This window comes from Ornithodoros turicata, chromosome 6, assembly GCF_037126465.1.
Source record: "Ornithodoros turicata isolate Travis chromosome 6, ASM3712646v1, whole genome shotgun sequence".
Lineage (NCBI taxonomy): Eukaryota > Metazoa > Arthropoda > Arachnida > Ixodida > Argasidae > Ornithodoros > Ornithodoros turicata.
Window position 1 is genome coordinate 4,925,586 of NC_088206.1, and position 20,250 is coordinate 4,945,835.

Genomic DNA, 20,250 nt, shown 5'->3' on the forward strand with positions numbered 1-20,250 from the left:
CTAGGCCGTTTGATGCAGGGCGATAGGTATAGTAGGGTGGTGAAGGCAGCAAACAGGGAGGACTAAAACTCCGTCCACGACGAAAACCCGAGACCGTCCACGGTCGGTTGATACAGTAGACGGTACTCCGAAGCGGGCAACCCATGCGCTGACGAAGACGGCGACAATAGTGGCTGCTGTGATGTCTGGTATGGGGTTTGACTCGGGCCACCGGGTGAAACGATCGATGACCGTAAGAAGGTATCGCTGGTCTTGTGATGGTGGTAGAGGACCAACGATATCAAGGTGAACCTTGTCAAGCCGGACACCCGGACGCAAGGAACTGCTCATGGGGGAGGTGGCATTGCTGGCAGCAACGGGATCACAGCGTGACTTGTGCCTGCATGCGTGGCCAGACGTATCGATCTGCGATCAGCTTTTGCGTTCCCCGAACCCCAGGATGTGACAAGGTGTGCGGGGGCTTCGAAGACTTGTCGGCGCAGGGAAAAAAGGTCGTGGTTTGCCCAAGGATGATACGTCGCAAACGACGGCAGATGTTGCGCTCGGAAGGAGCAAGTCTTCGAAACACAGGTTTGTCTTGGTGTAGGAGCGGAGCCTCACTAGCCCATCATCGGCGGCGACATTGTCGTCTGCTAAGAGGGCCAAGTGACATTGCAAATTTTCTACGTATTGCTTCATTGTGCTCGGGCTGCAATGATGTATTATGTTGTTTACTGAGCATAAAAAGCCCCAAGGCAACGTATTTAGTGTCATTTTATTATATCTCCGACATCGGTTTTGGACGTGGCGCTCCAACACCCGATGCAGCATGAAACGGAGACGGCCTAAGCCTAACGACGTCGGTCCATTGAAAATGCATGGGCTCGGATTTTGTGCAGATTGTAATTCCTATCATAGCAGCACTGTGCCGATTTTCATTGTAATTGTTACTATGTACAGGGTGGGTGCAGATAAAGTAGCCCCACATTTTCGCACATAGCGAATTCCCTGCATACCGTACGAACTTCCGGCGGCGCAGGACGGTTCATTTATGCGGTGCAAATCGAGAAAAAAATTCGTGGTAACCAAACTCTGCGCAATAAAATCGTTAGCAACGTGAACTTCGCTCCGTGTATTTCCAATGGGACATTGCAGTGTAGCACAGTTGCATCGCCCTACCGCTGGGGGTGCCACCTACACAGAAACAAAACTAACTAGAAACTACTAAAACAAAACGAGATCTGGTTTACGCCTAGCGGTAGCTAGCCGCAACTGTGCCGCGACCGCCATATTGAGTTCTGCATCGGAAAGTCGGGATGCAGGGAGAGCAACGTTTGCTTGTATAACTTTTTTTTGTTACGTGGAGTTTGGTTACTACGGTTTTTGTGTGCGTTTGTTCCGGATAAATGCGTCATCTCGCGCCACCGGAAGTTGATGCGGTAAGCAGGGAACGCCATACGTGCATAAATGTGGGGCTACTTTATCTGCACCCACCCTGCACAATTTTTAATAACGTTTTGAAATGTGTCCGGAAATCTTCTCACACACCGTAGTGTTGCGGGATGTAGCAACTGTGCACCTTCGTTGACGAAGTGCACACCGCAGCTGGCCACGGCCCGTCAGATGGCTAGCCTAGTTACTCGCGTTCTCAATAGATGACGCGTCTTGGTGTCCGCAAATTTTTCTTTGCGCAGCAATCTTTAAATTTATACCCCTGTCACATGGGCAGTCTTCAATGATCATTGAAACCAATGACCATTGAAAATGCGTGTAGTGACACCAAGCGTGTGACGTGTCAACTTCCCAAAGAGTATTGGATTCAATGTTCCCCGACAAGTTGACACGTTACACGCAAGGTGGCGCTACACGCATTTTCAATGACGATTGGTTTCAATGATCATTGAAGACTGCCCGTGTGACAGGGGTATTAGATTGCTAAAAAAGAAAAAAAAACGCTCAGTGTACAGCAGAGTCATTACGTATCTGAAGTGTCCAAGTTACAAGCTTAATTTCAGAAAGGAACATATTTTCTATAGACTTACTATTCACTTTCCAGTCCCTTTAGATACTTTTTAGTTTGTATGCCACTTAGATGTGCTTACATTTAATCTGAGATACTCCGGATACACCCGTGTCATACCGCGGCGTAGCCTGCAAAAGCGGGCGGCTCTTTAGGTTTAGTAGGTGCAAGGGACAATGTGTTGGTCTGAAGGGCATGTTGGTGAACGCACGGGGTCTGTCGAAGCCTGGGAAGACGTACGTTGTTTCATGGAGTCATATTGAGCAAGGACGGCTATAAATGTTAATACATGAGACGAAGTACTTGATTAAAACTATAGGTTTAAACAACAACAAGATTCGGGGTTGAATTTTTAGTACTCGGTTACTTTTCTGCCTGGTACTCAGTAACTGAACTTAAATACTTTTGTGAGTATCTTGTACAAGCCTGGAAATTTCAGTGCATATGTAACTAGAGCTGCCAACAGAAAGAGGCTGAACGGTCGTGCGCTAGTAACAGCGAACAGCCATATCGCGATAGACATAAACACAGCTTCGTTAGCAGACGACAGCTCTAGATGCACCCCGAAAGCGGAAACGACGCGATTTTTTACAGTGACTGATACTTTGCAATGCATAGACGACGAAATGTAGCCGCCATCGTGTCCTGTCAGCAAGATGACAGCATTATTGCCGTCTGCATCAGTGTCTACTAAATTACTCTGGCACACGCAGATTTCCGTGCAAGATAAGTACAAAAATCTACCGCTGTCACTTACCTACTTTTCTTGGTTAGACGTTGGTTCCACACATTGGAAGACTGTGTATGGGAAGCCACTGGTCACATGCGCAGGCGCGTGTTTCTTTATTAATCCATCAGATATAAAGAGAAGGCTAATTGATACCATTCAGGTCATGACGTAAAATAGATCCGCAACAGGTTGCGAAGTTCTAGAACAGACGTTCTCTATAATAGTTGAAATGAGGGAGTGTGCAGTTTGATAACACCAGTGGCGTGTATGTCAGCACGTATGTGAAACGCGTGTAGCGCTTTATTGAGGTCAGATGCAGATCTTGCGGCGATATCACATACCTTTAAGACACGTTGATTTGCTCGACCTTTTTTTCTTCTCTCTCCTTTTATTTATTTTTTATTCAGCCTGCAAAGATCACCCCGAATACACGACCTCACGGAAGGGGTGTTTTACCAGCAGCTTGAAAAGCATCCATAGGTTGGTTGAAGGGTGAATCTAGGGAGGTGTCCGGAATCCTAATCCCCCCTCAGTTTGTGTCGTCACCACGTGCTTCAATTGATCTTAGGCACTATATGTCATAAGTTGTCCTCGATCCCCCAGTTACCCTCCCCCACCCCCTGCGTCGGCCCCTGGGTAGGTTCCTAACTTGGTATGCACACGTAGTATTCGGATTCAATAGCCGTCGCAAATTAACCTCCGCAGGGCCACCTTTTGTTTGATGTGGAGTCAGGTGGCTGCCAGGCAACCGTTGCCCGATACTCATGAATGTAGTGATGGGTCACCTTCGTACAAATTCACATTACACGTATAATCATGTCACATTCATAGTGACAACAATGTCTGTAATCATCACAAGGGGCCTCTACCGGACTGCTACATAGCTTTAAAAGGTTTCCCTTTCTCATGAACAGTTTTCCTTCACGTTTTTTAAAGCTGATGAGGACGCCTGCATATAAGGCGTCGAAACGTCCTTTTCTTGTTTATCGTTGTTTTTGTTTGTTGTGCAAGCCAGTGTTACGCAGTAATAAACATCATGACCCCTGGCTTTTGGTCTATTTTCAACGTATAATCCCCAAAAGCAAGTGACAGAATGCATAGATGATGTGTTCGGATGAAACTGCGTAGAGTGCACACTGTAGATCTTATTTTATATTGTTGCATTGTTCATTTTTGTTGTCGTTGTCTTTTTTTTTTTTTTTTGTTGTTGTTGTTGCCTGTACAAAACAGGGCATTACAAGCAATCGAAATGCAGAAACACATTCTTCAGCGATTTCTTTTCAACGTTCGCTTCCGATGTGCAGTAAGAGCATAGCGAGGTTGCGGTGCGCTATATGGTACTTGTCGTTCACGAAGGTTCTCCAGAAAGTGGCAGAGGCGTACTCTTCCCAAGTTTGCGGGTTCGAGACTGGGCGCCAAGTCACTTGGACAGGTCATCTACGGTCATCTTCCACGAAAAGTGGGCACAATGAATGCATGATCATAGTCGTCTCGTGACGTAAAGTCACAAACAACATAATTTTCTCTTGCGCACCGTCAGAACCAGAGGCCAAGGAATGGTGGTGGTAGTAGGCAGCCTCCTGGCGTTATATCGTTTGCTATGTAATGTAGCGCTTTAAACATCTACTCGTGCCTGGTCTTGTCTGGTCTCTCTGCATATGCTCTGGTCTCCCTTCATATCCGCGTATTGATCTTTCGCCTTTGGGCCAGGATCTTTCGCGGTGGAGGGAGGCGAAAGGGAGCCGGTCCTTCATATTTGGAGAAGGGCCCCTTGATAACGCGGTCCGCCCCTGGGTGGGCCGTGTCCTTGAACGCGCGGCCGATAACAAGGTCGTCGGGGCAGTACCGCTTGCGGTGCTGTTCCGGGAAGATCTTTTCTTGATCTACTCGTGCCGTTATCCAATACTTGTATAGTCACGATCAGGGAGTAGAGGACTTGCGACAATATTTAATGAACCACCTCATATATACGCAACGACGACATGCAACGCATGGCGACGGCAAGCACGAACAGCAATCCGGTCCTTGTTGTCCTGAAGGGTTTGGAGCTCCACATCATGGGTAGGATCAACGGCACGTAGATCTCTCGCCTAGCTCAACGCCTGATCTCTCAAAACGACGTGACCTAGTCATTAAAGGTCTGCCAATCGCAGACCGTCATTTTTACAGCCGTAGCTATGGAGACAAGCCCTCATGAGTCGCATGCGCAGCCACAGCAAGGGGCGGCGATTGGATGAAGCAGACGACATTCCGACTTGATATTCGAACTCGCGTGGCTCAGTGGTTAGCGTGCTGGCCATGTCACGTCGAGACTGGGGGGGAACCCGGGTTCCAATCTCGGTGCTGGCTGTGCTGTCTGGAGTTTTTCCTGTGTTTTCCTCTGACGCTTTCAGACAGATGTCGCCACAGTTCCCTTAGAAGTCGCCCCAGGACGCACGTTTCCCTAGGGCGTTAGTCGTGACGTTGCCCACCTCTGTGAGGCCGACAATGGCCTTTCATTAGCACCACTATATATCACGTGAGGGAAGGGGTGAGACGGGGCATGAGGCAGGCCTTCTGTACCTAGGTGGCTTTGGTAGGACTCCCCTCGCTGTTATTTTCGTATACTGGTGTTACAGTCTGCCTCGCATTATCATCTGCCACGTCACTGCGGGTTGTCTGGACACCCATCGAGGACACCTCCATATATCGTCTTGCTCATGACGTCATGCCGCGCAGTGGTGGCTCTCCGGACTTGGCGTCACAACGCCATATTCTGTCCGACGACTCCTTCTCTAATCTCATTGTGATGGAACGACTTTTGCAGACAAGGTCGGCACATACAGTAAACCCTCGCTATAACCAAATCGCTTCTTTTTTTTTCTTTTCTTTTTTTTCGAATTGCCGCTTTATTCGAAGTCTCCTGCCAACCGACTCCGCTTAGTGCGAAGGGAGAGTCGGCGAAAGCCCGTACGCCAAACTCAGCTTACATCTCTTCTCTATCTTCTTTGTTAATATAAATTAAAAAACTGTCAAGGTCCTAACCACTAAGGTTTGTTTGCTTGCCTGAATACTTTTTTTAAAAGCGTGTTTCCCTGCACCTGCGAGGCTATACCTTGCAGAGTGCATACCTGCATAGTGCATACCTTGAAAGAGTGCAATAATGCACTGACCAGTGTTTGTTGACAGAGAGCGTAAAGAATTCTGTCTTATTCAATGGCACTTCTGTTAGAAGAAATTGTTAGAAATTAATTTATTGAATATATTACAAAGAGGGAAGAAAGCACACTGTACGGGTGCCAGGTTACACCCGTCGTATTCAAATCCTTAATGCTCGCCTTCGTATTTCTTCTGGCTCGGTTATCGGCGCGTCATTCCAGCGCTGTGCAGAAATGGTAAGGCACAATTCCCCTTGGAGAGTGTACACCAGCCAGTTTCCCGACTTTTGTTTTCTTTTTTTTCGGCTGAGATGGCGCTAGTTGTCATACGTCGTCGCGTCATAATCGTACGGCCATGCCGGGAGAGCTTACACGTGTAACCTCTCCGTACTACTGTACAGTACAATGCACCATTTACACTCTCGTCGTATCCTAGCGGATGTCCAGCGAAACAAGATCGGCGCGCGCCAAAGCACAGCCGGCTGTAGGGTGCCTCGATACTTGCGCCCTCTTTCCAAAGAGGGCGCAAGTAGCAAAAGTATCGAGGCACCCTGCAGCCGGCGCCATATTGGCGCCATCTATTCAATATGTAGGGAACCTTCTTCGGAGCCGTCATGGTCACAGAGCATGCGCAGAAGCGTTGTGAAAAAGGTCCATCGACCAATGCTATCAGATGGCTTCACCCGACAAAGTCGCCCCCTAGGTCCACGAAATACATGGCGGGATCCGGAGCCGGTGTACCCTCTTCATTTGGGATGTCAAAATAAATATTTGCCAATGACCCTTTGGAGTCAACCTACTGTCAGTGAACTGTCGATCGTAATTTGAGGATATCCCAAGTGGAAAAAAAAGAGGGGGGGGGGAAGAGGGAAATGAGGGTTCTCTTCCTCGCGGATATGACTAACCACGCTGTCCTACTCAGTGGAGTGTCGCACACATGCTTGACTTTTCCTTCCTTTCGTCGGAGGTCACGTGCAGATGAGTTAATAGTCTAGGTGATGGTGACTCCGAGAATTATGCCTAGGATCACGCCGATAGTGACCACCGCTAAGATGATCCACAACACCACCAGGTGACCTCGGCAACAGACCTGGAAGAAAGTTGAGAATTGCACCTCGTTATAACGATCATGAGTACAACGAACTGTCCGGTATATAGCGCATTCACAATTCGGTTTGGTTGGTCAAGCTTTCCAGAGAAACAACTCGTCTTCTTTTTCTCAGACGTTTAAGGTGACCAATGGCCTTGCGAGAGTTGTCAACTGACATTCCTTTCCACATATGTCTGTGCTTGCAAGACTTGATCTAACGCCCTCTCTCGGTGTTCCACTACACATATCTGGACAGGATACTGCGTTAAGTCATACGATGAGTCATATTAAGTCATACGATGAGATTCAGTGTCGCTTTTACTCTTCGATTGTCTCTTGCAACAAGTGGGCTCCCCAAGCTGCCGTCACTGTGATGACTCGGAACATCTGGAACACATCCCTCTCCACTGAGCGCGCTACTAACTTTTCAGGAATACACACTTACAGTGTCTGTAGATTAGCTAGAATCTCGCCCTCTTTCCATAACAATATTGTTCGGTCCATCGTCAAATCTATAGCTTACCAACGCCATGCCCGAAAAGCAGTGCTTTTTGCTCGCCATAGGCTACGCTCCCCATTTCATCATAATCGTCCAAATATAGTTTTGTTTTTCGTAATAGCAATATTTCTCATCTACCACTGTGTATATGAGACCACTCTGACCAGACCACTGTGTATATGGTGTATTACCGCTTTCTTTTTCCAGTAACATGGACACAAACCCGAAGAAAAAGACGTGCCTCACCTTGTATAGTGCCACTATGGTAACCACAGTGCCACTAAATTGCCACGTACCTGATCAACCGAGTAGTCATCTTCAGAAGTTCGACCGTGTAACTTCATCTGCGACCGGTAGGGGTCCCTCGTGGGCAGAGGTTCCGAATGCGGGAAGACAAAGGGTCTTGGTCGCATCATGGGGGGCATCAGCATCGGTGGGGGCATGTGGTAGGGTCCCATGTGTGGGGGACCCATGTGAGGAGGCCCCATGTGTGGGGGACCCATGTGTGGAGGCCCCATGTGTGGGGGACCCATAGGAGGAGGACCCAAAGCGGACATGGAGCCATGGATGGACTTCTTCTCCAGGGCTGTTGGCACAGGGGTCATCGGAGGAGGAGGAGGGTACTGCAGAGTTCTTACGTCGAACACGGATCCGAACCTTGTCGAGGTGAGAGAAATTGGGCATTTAGACTCGCAACAGTGACGCGGAGGTAACATATAAAAAAATAATTTTGAGGATTATGACCCAAAGACATGCGGCCTTTAGCCTAGCAACACTGTTCCTGCGTGGTACCCATGAGCGCAAAAAACTCGTGTTTCACACTCCGGAGTGCACCAATGGCGCAAACACTGACACTCTGGGGCGCTTCAACATGCCCGATGACGTCACCTGTTATTGGAGAAACCGAAACTACGAATCTTTGCTGGCTCTTTCAAAAGTTGGTGGAAATACGTGACGTTCGTCGACATTTATATCTTACTCACTGAGTACATCCTTTTTTTTTTAGTCCGTGAGTTTTGAGCACCTGTTAGTGGCCACCAAACTAAATAGAAGGGAGTGGTCGCGGCACCATTAGTTCACGCACCTTCTCATAGGTTGCGCAACGGACACCGGCGTTTGAGCTCCATGATGTGGAGGGTAGAAATGCGGGCCATGTCCGTGAACTGGGCACGGTTCCCCATCCCACGTTGCGAGCGCCAGGGCGGGCACCGACCTCGTGGAACGCAGCGTGCCCCCTGGGCCCCTGTAGCCAGGCTCGGGACCCCAGGCTGGCCGGGGCCCGCCTCGGTCGCCGTTCCGTACCAACAGAGTGCGCCCCATTTCGTCCATGGATGTGCTCGAACTGGACTCCGACGGTGATGGTGGCCTGGCGGGTGAGATTGAAATCGTAAATACTCGGCAGAGAATAATCCAGCGGGGGGATAATATACGCACAAATGGGCCAACACAATGTGTAAACCACCATCGCCTAAGAACAAAACGGGTGATTGCTTGATTTAAATTTATTTTTACTGCGTTGGCATTAGGGACCTCGTCTATACGGGGGAGAGGAGGACAGTAGGTTGGGGAGAGGGAGAGTACAGGCGGAGTGCGCGCGGAAGTGGGTCACGGGGGAGAGGAGGACGGTCAGGCGAGGCGCGCATGCACGGTAAGTAGAGAGGGAAGGATGGAAGGAGAGGGTGCGTGGAGAGCGCGACGCGGCGCGCCGGCAGTGCAGCCGTGCAGCGCGCCATGGGTTATGAAAGCTGTGCGGAGGAGCGGCGGCGAAAGAAGGCTGGGGCTGCGAGACGGCGCCGCCAAGCTGAATCGGAGGAAGCCCGAAATGCTCGTTTGGCTGCGGATGCTGCCTCGCGTTAGCGTTGTGAAGGGTCGTGTAGCGTTTGTGAAGGGATGTGTAGTGTTTGTGAAAGGTCGTTGAAGGGTTGTATGGCGTTGTGAAGGAGAGTTCCCAAAGGGTTTTCCGTCGGATCCACCAATGAACCGACCATGACTTTTTTCTTTATTTCTGTCTTGGTGCCTGCCGACGGCTAAAACTAGACGACGACGAAAGGCAGCGGTCGAAAAAGTAATTCAGCAGCGGGATCCGACCTCCTTAATTACTGCTCAAGTGCGCTGACTATTACATTACCGCGACGTGACTTCTGACAAATACTCTACAACACATAGACAACATCGAATGCGGGATATCCAGCAGCTTCGCAGTATTGTCGATGGTATTTATAGTTACATGATCCGGTCCATCGATATTTTTGTGTACCAGTTGTCGTTAGTAACTATGTATAGGCTTAGCTCAGGGGGAGTATCCTGTTCCCTGTTATTGATACCAATGTATATTTTACTATCAGCTGATATCACGGACGGTTCTTTATACATATTTCAATAGTCTGTCATCCGTTGTACACGAAATTGCAAAAATGATGTCGATATCACTAGCGCCATTTCGCTGTCTGAAGCATCTACACAGCACTCTCTTATGTGCGATATGCTCACGACCTTTCAAATTGTAACACACGCTTTCTACGTGTAATGCATCCGTTCTACCTTCTATGTATGTGGTTTCTGGCTGCCGCTGAAGTCCCCGGAATATTCCGACCTCGTTGAGCAGTGTTCTGTTGCCAAGAGGGCAGCGGTGTTTCTCCTCTCCTGCCCATCCTGGAAACAGAAGTGCCATTGAATAAGACAGGATTCTTTACGCTCTCTGTCAACAAACACTGGTCAGTGCATTATTGCACTCTCTCGCGGGCAGAACAATATTAATGGGCATGTGCGAATAATCCTTTTCAAAAACAAGTAGCACATTGTACGGATAAAAATATGTGTGCAGCATGAACACGCCGTATATTCGTATGGATCAGAATATGAAGTAGCGCTCATTTTGTTTTATGCCCTCAGCTTCGGAACCATTCGAATATATTCGAGCTCGAAGAAACATCGATTCGGGAATCGAATCGAATATTACTATATTCGATTCGATTTTCGAAGTATTCGCTTCAGTATTGCCAAAAAATTGGAATATTCACACATGCCTAAACATTAATGTTCGCGATCATGAAGCACGCGTTCGGAGTTGTCATCGTAATGCAAGAAGAGTTAAGTTATCAGTTATATAAGGAAGAGGTTTTAATTAAGTTATGCAAGAAAGGTTCCATACTGTTGATGGTAACCATAATGTGCGCTTTCCCGCATGACATTGCAGTCATGCGGAGAAGATGCCTCGATGGAGCCGTCGATGTTCACCTTGATGTACGTGGTTCGTTAGATGACGCACGCATTGTGATGCACGTCGGAGTTTTTTTTTTTTTTTTTATGAAAATATATTATTTTCCAAGCTGTTGTAGTTGCTCGAACACGCTTCGTCGTCAGAGGAGCGAGAGCAATTCCTATTGGCTCTCGTAAGCAGGTGATCTGACCCGCGCTCGCCTGGCTCGCTTCACTAGGGACGACACAGACACATAAGCCTCAAACGCCCAGAAGTTCCTGACGGAGATGCCTGCCGTGGTCAGTTACGGTTTCTACGCTACGTCTATTACCCCTGTAAAACTGTGAGACATGGAACTAGGGTTCACATCGATGCACGTAACCGTCTTCTCCATCCATCATTTGCAACGTTAAGTACAAGTTAATGGGATGAGGAGAGGGAAAGTTCAACGGATAAAGTGAGATAGTCGAGAAAGGAACGGGGCTTGTATCTGACAATAGATATAACATAGAAAGCATTAATATCAGCCGACGGCGTTTCTTGCTCCTCTTTATATACTAGAAAATAAGACGCCTTCCCTTACACTTTACAGCACCTTCTACAGCGTTACGGTAGACATGCATTCGCACCGCCCATTTCCAGCCTGTACAAAAAAAATGATAATAAAAGACAGGACAAATAATTTCAAGAAATAGCGTTGAAAGCGTAAACAGAGGGTCAGCGAATACGATGAGTGGACAGCGAGTACAAAAAAAAAAAAAACATATACGACAGCGGAACATCTGGTACTCGGCGGAAAGGACAAGACCGAGAAAGTAGAAAGGAAGAAAAAAAGATGTACTGGCAAACATCATCTCATCCTCACAATGCCTCACAATGTCCGGCAGCCAATTAAGTCATCACGGTTGAGTAAATTTCTTCACCTCGCTTATAGAATAGCAACCACCTTGAAGTTCGCTACACAATAGCAAAGGGAGCGAAGCTTCATCGTTTTCGCATTGCAAGTGGACAACAGACAAAACCGGTTTCCCCGACAAGTAGGCACACACAGGAAGAAGTCAAGTGGGATGACCGGCGGAAAAAAGAAAGAAAGAAAATGAAATGCCATGTACTACTCGGAAGAGAAGCCTCTATCTCCTTCTCTCTCTCGTTCAACTCAAAGCATGATCTATACTTCTATACAGCGTGCGTGTGTTTGAAAGTCAGTATTTTATGTGGGAAGAAACGCGAAGCCTGTCGTATTGCCGTATTAGCGATGTAGATCAGAATATAAATGTCGATGGAATGCGGTAGACAAAAAGCAGATCATCAGCTTTCTTTTTTCTTTTCTTTCTTACAAATCGCTGAGTTCCACAGTACTTATAACCGCACGATTCGTTCATCTTCTCAATATCTGGTATAAGATAGAGTCACTAAATAGCTATTTAGTGACTCTATAGTGTAAGAAACAGAAGCGAACCGCCCTACGAAATTTAGTCACTAAAGTTTGCATGGACCTCCTTTGTGAGACAAGCCGCTCAGACTTGTTGCTAGAAGAAAGTCGCGTACCTCGTTTCATAAAAAAGAAAAGAAAAAAAGACAATGAAGAAATGGCTAGGAAGCAAGCGAGCTGGTGAAGATGATGCATAATGTAAAACCCCGAGACTAGGGAAGAGACTTCGTGTTTGTGTCTGTCCTTTCGTGTTCCCTAGTCTCGGGGTTTTACATTATGCAAAAAAAGACAGTTTACGTATAGTATTGATTTTAGAATTGGGACAACACGTTTTTCCTTGTCTCCAATGCGGCATACAGAAATAGAGGGTAGGAAATATGTGCCACCATCATGTATGTACCAAATATATGCGTGCGATTTGTCTCTCGATCGAATTTGTGCCACACTCTCACCCGCAGCAAACAAGAATGGAAGTAGAATAGGTAGACATTTTTTTTAATTTTTTTTTCTCGAACTGGAATATCGCGCGCGTCTGAACCACATACACGGGCAATTTTGTCAAAGCAGGAAATTCCTCGTCTTTAGATGATGCTTCCTGTATTGTACGCTGTCATCATATGGATGGGCAGTTGCGTGATGAATGGTTCTCTCACCCTCTCTTTCTCAATCTCTCTCTCTCTCTCTGCAATTATGGAATATGGTACCGGCATCTTGATATCCACACACGGTCGAGCACACATCATTTTCTTTGGCTTGTACTTTGCGCTACATCAATTTTTCTCTCCACCTACCCTTTCCCTTCCTTCTGTTTTTCAGCGTAAACGTTCTTTATGTGTAGTGTACGCTGAAATTCTGTGACCGCTACAGTAACAACGAAAAAGAAAAGCACACACACACAGAAAAAACACGGTTTCAAGAAAAGAAAAGGCTTTCAATAAAAATTTAATAGCATTTCAATATAATAGTTTCGCAAAAAAAAAAAAAAAAATACCGTCAACACGATGGCCCTATTTAGCACAATGGCCAATTTTATTGTCAAATGCACAGTGCTAGAGCGGAGCTTGAACGTGGCACGTTTCACTCTCCTTTTGTTGGCAACCCCGAGCATTCTCGATAAATTTAGGTCCCGTTCTCGCTATAGTGGCGCCACCTGCACCAGATATTTGAATTGGTCTATACAAGACCGCCGATAGCCGTCAACAACACAGTCACACCTTCTTTTTCAGGATTCTAAAAAGCGTGCCGAAGGTTCTTATTGTTGGTAATAATATCGTAATTGGAGTAGATCTACACGTATTTATTGTTCGTATATATTTCTTTTAGCATTCGAGGATCTCAGTACATATATATATATAGAGTCAAACTCTTTTACAACGAAACTCAGGGGACAGCAAAAAAAAAAAAAAAATCGTAGTAAAGGTATTTTTGTTTAAAAAGGATGTCCATTATTGGACCTATAGGCTCCAGCGGGACCGCAAAAAAATTTGCTGTAGTGGTATTTTCGTTAAAAAGGTGTTCGCTACAAAGGAGTTTGACTGTATTATATATATATATATATATATGATGATACCAAGTTTTTTAGGACTTATGTCTATGGGGTAGATGTGTACGTGGATAGGAAGTACAAAGGTTACGGGACGACGGGACGAAGACACGGTCAGCTTGGTATAAAACATTGTACAATTTGGTTGTGCACTCTGTCGTCCACGGCGCTGCGTGCTTTGTCCAAGCACCGACCTCTGTGGTGTCGCTAGTAATCACAGTTGTCTCGCGAACTAAAACCCCGACTTATTATTATTATTACTTTGGTACAGGTCATCTTCCACACGTATACTCCGGTCCTAATTTTTCTTCTTGTATTTGGCTTAATGGTACGCAAAAAGTGGTTAGTTGTTGGCCAAGAGTGTTTTCCGGGTCTTACCTTCCGCAACTTCTTTATATCGAACAATGGTTGCGCTTTCATGTGCCTTATCTTCTTTTCAAAGCCCTCAACAGCCGAGGTGAAGTATTCGACGCCTTATGACCATATAATAAAGGAAGGAGATCTTACACAATGAACTCTTTGTTATAACGCAACGTCGAGGACTAGAGGACGCCACGTCTTGCACCACATCATAATTTGGCGTTGACTTATTCGAACACAGAGGTCATCTGTTCTTCGTCTCGCAATATTACAGATTATTCGGTAAAGTTTCGATGCTGAACGTGCAGCCATTTAAGTCCGGATACTCCGATGGTGTGTTCGTTATATCCGAATACTACCTTTTATCGTGTATTCGAGCTTCTTTTAAGTTGACCCACTGGCGTTTTTTCCTGATTTCTGTGTATACCCGTGTTATAGACTTAAGAACGGCATGAAATGTAGTCCGCCTATCCTAACGAGATTACTCCGCCGGATAAATTATACTGCAGTAGGGAGCCCCAATAGTAGCGCACAGAGGGCTCTACGCTACGCTACTACTGAGGCACCGTTTACTGCAGCGCTACGAGGTGCCCCCTATCGGGCTCTGTAGTTACTTGTCGCGACGTAGAGTGACGCTGCTAGCTATTGCAGTCAATAGGAACATGCGTAGGGCGGGACTTGGACGTGTCGTTCTTATATTGAACACGAATATAATACCCTAACTCGTCCAACTCCTTTCCGTCTGCCCTACAGTGTAACTATACTGTAACTATAACTGTAACTGTAACTATAACTATACAGTAACTATACTGTAGTCCGTCTTCCCCACGGTACATTTCTTGAAGCTTACGTTGCTTTACGGTGGTGCTAAATACACAGGGTGCTTTCTCTATTCGTTACAGACGTTTTATAAAAAGCTACGAGAGCCGCATATAGATACAGTCTTTACGGATGCGCCGGTAACTTCCTCAAAAAAAGGCCTCTAGGTGGGGTACCGCGCTTTCAAGGGGGGGGGGGTGTATGTATATGGATACGTGGTTATGTATACATGCATTTGTAGCCGAGCTGTACTGGGCAATCTCATAAATTTCAGGGGGGGGGGGAGGGGTGTTTCAAAAAAACCTGGGGAGGGGTGCAGGGAAATCCCTGGGCCAGGCGGGCGGACATTCCCTCGAAGAAGATATGTGAAATTTATTAATTAACTGTTTCATTAGGGGCTTCCTTAGTCCTGTAGAATGCCCGGCTGGCCTGCTCTCGTACATTTTTTATTTAAAAATCTGGAAGGCATAAAAACGTACACTATGTATAATAAATGCAATACAGTCAAACTCCTTTACAACGAAACTCAGGGGACAGCAAAAATAATTCGCAGTAAAGGTATTTTCGTTAAAAAGGGTGTCCATTATTGGACTTATAGCCTCCAGCGGGACCGCAAAAAAAAATTTGCTGTAGTGGTATTTTCGTTAAAAAGGTGTTCGCTATAAAGGGGTTTGACTGTACGTGATTTAGTACTGCGACCATGTCTTTCTTCGAGCAGCGCAAACCAGGACTCCACCGATAAGCCTCCATGACCTCGCCCTGCTTCACTACTATCAAACCCATACTTCGGGGACATTCTTCGACGCGTTCCGAGAGACAGCAGCCGTTCCGATCACTCTTACTTCATAGCTGTATAGACGTACTAATGAAAGGCGACCGTAGCGGAAAAGTGCGTTCATGTTTACCCGCTGCAGGTTTCGAAATCACCGCCCCAAGGATGTTTTCTTTCGTCTGCCTGGATTTCGAAAGGAAGTGATATAAAAGCAGAAGCGGAGAAATGTGGTCACTGCAGGGGCCCGTGGCGTTTGCCCGTTCCAAATAGCTCCTCATGCGAGATGGAGGAAAAGGAAACAGGCACACATTATACTCTGGCTATTAAATGTTTTGTAAAGACCGTTAAGGTTTTCCGGTAAGCGCTGTCAGATAACAAGCACGCAGAACAGCGTGCAAGCAAGAGAAGTTATGTGGAGAAGAAAGCACCGTAGGTGTTCACGAGCCCGTGAAATCTGTTTGGAAGCGCCCTTTTATGCGTTAAATACGTTACTCATACTTCGTATGCTGAAAGGAAGTGTGATATTAGCTGTATCGTACTCGCGGGTCATACACGTGTTATTAAAGGGACACTCCGCCCCCAAATGAATGTCCCGGATGAATGTAAACGACGGGTATAGAAGCGAAACCGCCGATACCGAAACTTAATCGACTGTAACATCACGGGAGGAATATGCGCCAGTGAGAAAGGTCACGTGCCTACTGGAACCAATGAGAATGATCGTAGCTCTTGCTCGTCTGACGTCAGAGCTCGGCGCCAAAGTCAACACGACGACATGAGTACGTGACGTTATTGACGTATATCAAACTCTGACAATTCTCTTACTGCTACTCTTTTAAGTACTTAATAATAATAATAATAATAACAATAATAATAATAATGCTGTTAAGTACTTTATTTATTAAGTATGACTATAGGATCTGTGTGAGAGTGCGATGTGAAGACAGGACAGAGAAACAGTGATTTAAGAACAAAGCAGGCCATGGTTAGTGAAAGCGAATTGATTTGTTGCATGCGCACCTTGAGCGATATACTAAGGTTCGAGCACCTCTCCCCAGTATGAAACGTGCTTGTAATAACACAGATTCGTCTTCCTGCATGCAATGTTTACTGTCCCCTGCAGTATTTTTCCTGCCTGTGATATATTGTGCATTGAGGAGTATATGAGCAAAAAGTTGTCTGGCGCAAATTACAAATTTTCACCATGGAGTTAGTGAATTATATGAACAAATGCGCGTTCAAACAACGAAGCCGGAATGTCGAAAGAAAGCAAGGCTGAGGCTTCTCGACAACGACGAGATTGTTTGTTCTAGATCCTCGGCATTGCCTTGTTTCTGCTTGATGTGCCGGTGTGATTAATGGACAAGAATGCGTCGATGTTAGTTCTGACAAGGGATCCTATACCTAATCGAGATGATCAAACACCGTCGCAACGGCGGTCCGCTATGTGACTAGAATGCACCAAGTCTACCTCGCGCAAGAAAATGGGGAATACTTTTTTGCAGACGACAACAACAAAGCAGATGGCTTTCTTTCGTCTGCTTCGACAGTCGTTGTTCTGCTGTTAATCGTCTGCCAGGAAACGAGCGAGGCCAATGCTATGGGTGGCTGGCAGTTTTTGATTTCTACCGCCGGCATGCGAAATAGTTGTAGTTCAAAAACTAGATTCGTCCTCATCCCTTTATAAGAAAATGGAATTACTTCGGGTTCCTTAGCACGCATTCGAAAAGAAGAGACAAAGGTCTCTGACGAGCTTGACTTGGCTTGACCGTCGCAAGCTACATACTGTCACGAAAACAACCGTTTGTTTATGAACCCCAATATAACCGTGTAATTTTACTTTTACGTTGTGAAGCCAAAAGCTTCACATCATGTGTGCTTTATTTCGAATACTTTGTGCGGAGTACTTTTCCTGCGAAGTCTATCCCTGCGTTCGATTTCTTAACTGATATGGCAGCGAAGAAAACGAACACTCGATAGTACCGTTTATTATACTTATTATATTTATCCTCATCTACTGTCATTGGCGTCCATGGCCATTCAATTTCTGCCAGTTAATCACCAGCAACGCCATTCCGCGTACCACTTGTAATATTTCGTTTCCGTCTCAGTTTCAACAAGAACCATACATGCCCTCCCTACATAACATACGATCGTGCTATCGAAAAGCTCCTAGGCAGGCATGCGTTTACCGGAGTCACACATAAGGTTATACACTGCAACGAATGCAATGTCAGTGCCGCCAAGGCCCTTGCCGCGTGTATAGATAGCATTCTAAGAATCCGGGACGATAGGACGATACCGAAAAACCCGTTTGATTCTCCACTCATCCCTGTTGGTGACTTCCAATTGCATTGCCACCATCTATAGCATGCCTTCGCCTCGGTGCGTCATTTACATTGTAATGTACGCTGACTTATGTCTTGTTTAGTGCTGTCGTATTCGGTTCTTAACACTATCGTTATTAATGACTAAATGCAGTGATAATTGAATGATAAAATATACTCGTGTTGTACAAGCGACTCGATTTCTAATGACAAATGCTTCTTTGAAATCACATCACAATCTTTATATATAAGCGTGTCAATTGTGTAATATGATTTTGTGCGCGTCAATAAGCAACATAACTTTTGTTCTTCCTGTGTAAGATCTAACGCGGTGCGTAATGCATTTGACCTTGGGGATATGAACAAATGAGCATATGTAGTTACATTGAGCTGTTACACTATTGCAATAGTATGCATACACACAGAATAAGCGTATCACACATTGCGCGTGTATGTCCTACGTCTGCGCTGGATGCGGAATATTTTATCGTCCCACCAATCGTATACTGCAAAAAACTCAAGACAGTAGAAACTGTTACGTCGGGACATCTAGCCGCTGAAATATATAGTCAGTTTCTATCACAACAATGCAAATTCGAATCAATAGAATGCATGTCCAAATCTCTTGCCGACAGTGCCTTATACATGCCTATGTGTGCGTAGTCGGCTCCGTAACGACAAATGAACGCATTCGGGGCAAGCAGTATTCTAATACTTGGTCTTAACCGCTCAAAAGTATTGTAGTGTGAAAATGCCATAGCCAGCAGGGTTAGCTTTATAGCTTGCTATATGTACGCGTACAGTTCATAGTCTGCGGATCATAAGCCCTAAGGTCCCCAACAGATCAATTCCATCGTATCTGATCTAAGATTCCACAACTCCGCGAGTCACATAGGGACGTATCTACAATCCCCCCCCCCCCCACACACACACACAAAGCACTGATTAATCCAACACCGGAACTGACAAATAAAAGGGTCTTTGCTCTTTCAACACGTAACTTTTTCCTGCGACCCAGTCAACCTTATCGTATAGTCGACACTACCGCCCACCATTCGTTCACCTACTACTTAAAAATCTCTCTTACCTTTTTTTTTCTTTCCTTAGAGATTAATCGCCCTATCCGATAATCCGTTCTCGCCCGTCGTTATCGCCTCCACGTGTCACGGTACATCCTTCGAACCGTTCGGGGGTTCGAATCCGGGTTCCGGTGCAGAGATGCGAAACGTCGCCGCCAGCTTCCGGCGAGGCTTAATTCTAAGGTGGGAAGAATACCTCCACCTGTCTTGCAGCCTGTCTGCAACAGCGAGGAGGTAGCCTCTCCTGCGCATGCGTGTCCTGTAAAGAAAAACGAGTTCAACGACTGGTAGTAGCTGGTCTTGAGAAAGCAGTTCCAGCAGCAGAGGGCCCGAGAGGTACAAGGCGAGAGGGTGTAATTATTTGAAAAGGGGGGGTCGCTCACGAAGTCTTCTTTGGAGCGAAAGTTATGTCTGATATGTAAGAGTGTAGATTGCGTTTATTTATTTATTTATTTATTTTTTCTGTACACTTTTAAGGAACAGAGCGAGCTTTTGTTAAGTTGCACATTTCTGGGGGAAGCAACTTGTATACTACAAGATAGATAGGGCCTGACTTTTTCGGGTTTTATTTTTGGGTAAATATCGGGTGATATTTTTCATTTGAAAATTCGTGTGTATTCGGGTTAAATCCCGTTACGGCATATTCTGTCGTCAGAAATTCGGGTGTATTCGGGTGATTTTTTTTAAATAAAAATTTGTCTTATCATGGAACTAATGTTTAGCAATGTTATCAAACTTTATTTTAATGCACGCTTACGAGTGTGCCACACGACCCGGATGTTTTCGGGTAGATTCGGGTTAAACCCGAATTTTACAGATTTCGTTCGGGGGGTAAATATCGGGCGGATACGGGTTTAACCCTAAAAAGTCAGGCCCTAAAGATAGACTGCACGATGTGGATTGATAAAGCAATGAAAAATACCAGCCTCTCTTTTGTGCACCTGAAGCCGTGCGTCCTTCATGAAGAAATACGCTTGCGTTTAACCCAATTCTCGAAAAGTTAGCTGCGGTATTCGTTGAAAAAAAAACCCGATCGAAGCCTGGACGGGGAGGCGCGTCGAAGCAGACGGACATAGCGCGCGCTAGTTTCGTTTTCGACCCGACATGGCTTTCTGTTATGACGTCATTCCTAAGCCGCGAAAACAGGTGGCATAGAAAGCGCCCCACAATCGCGCGCGATGCTTTTGTTTGGCTTCAGTCACTTAATTCACTTCCTAGGTCGAACAATGAAGGCGTATTTATAGCGATTTCAATACTGTCTGCA

At 46.0% G+C, this 20,250-nt stretch overlaps 1 protein-coding gene across 1 annotated transcript; it reads right to left on the reverse strand.

The window, feature by feature from the left end:
- Window positions 1-5,943: 5,943 nt before the first annotated feature.
- On the reverse strand, window positions 5,944-19,268 carry LOC135398913 (proline-rich protein 2-like). Its single transcript, XM_064630468.1, has 5 exons — window positions 18,995-19,268; window positions 9,997-10,107; window positions 8,540-8,821; window positions 7,752-8,112; window positions 5,944-6,956 (listed from the first exon to the last, which is right to left on the reverse strand). The coding sequence occupies exons 2-5, from the start codon at window positions 10,104-10,106 to the stop codon at window positions 6,858-6,860; spliced, it is 852 nt and encodes a 283-aa protein (XP_064486538.1). The 5' UTR covers window position 10,107; window positions 18,995-19,268; the 3' UTR covers window positions 5,944-6,857.
- Window positions 19,269-20,250: the final 982 nt, after the last annotated feature.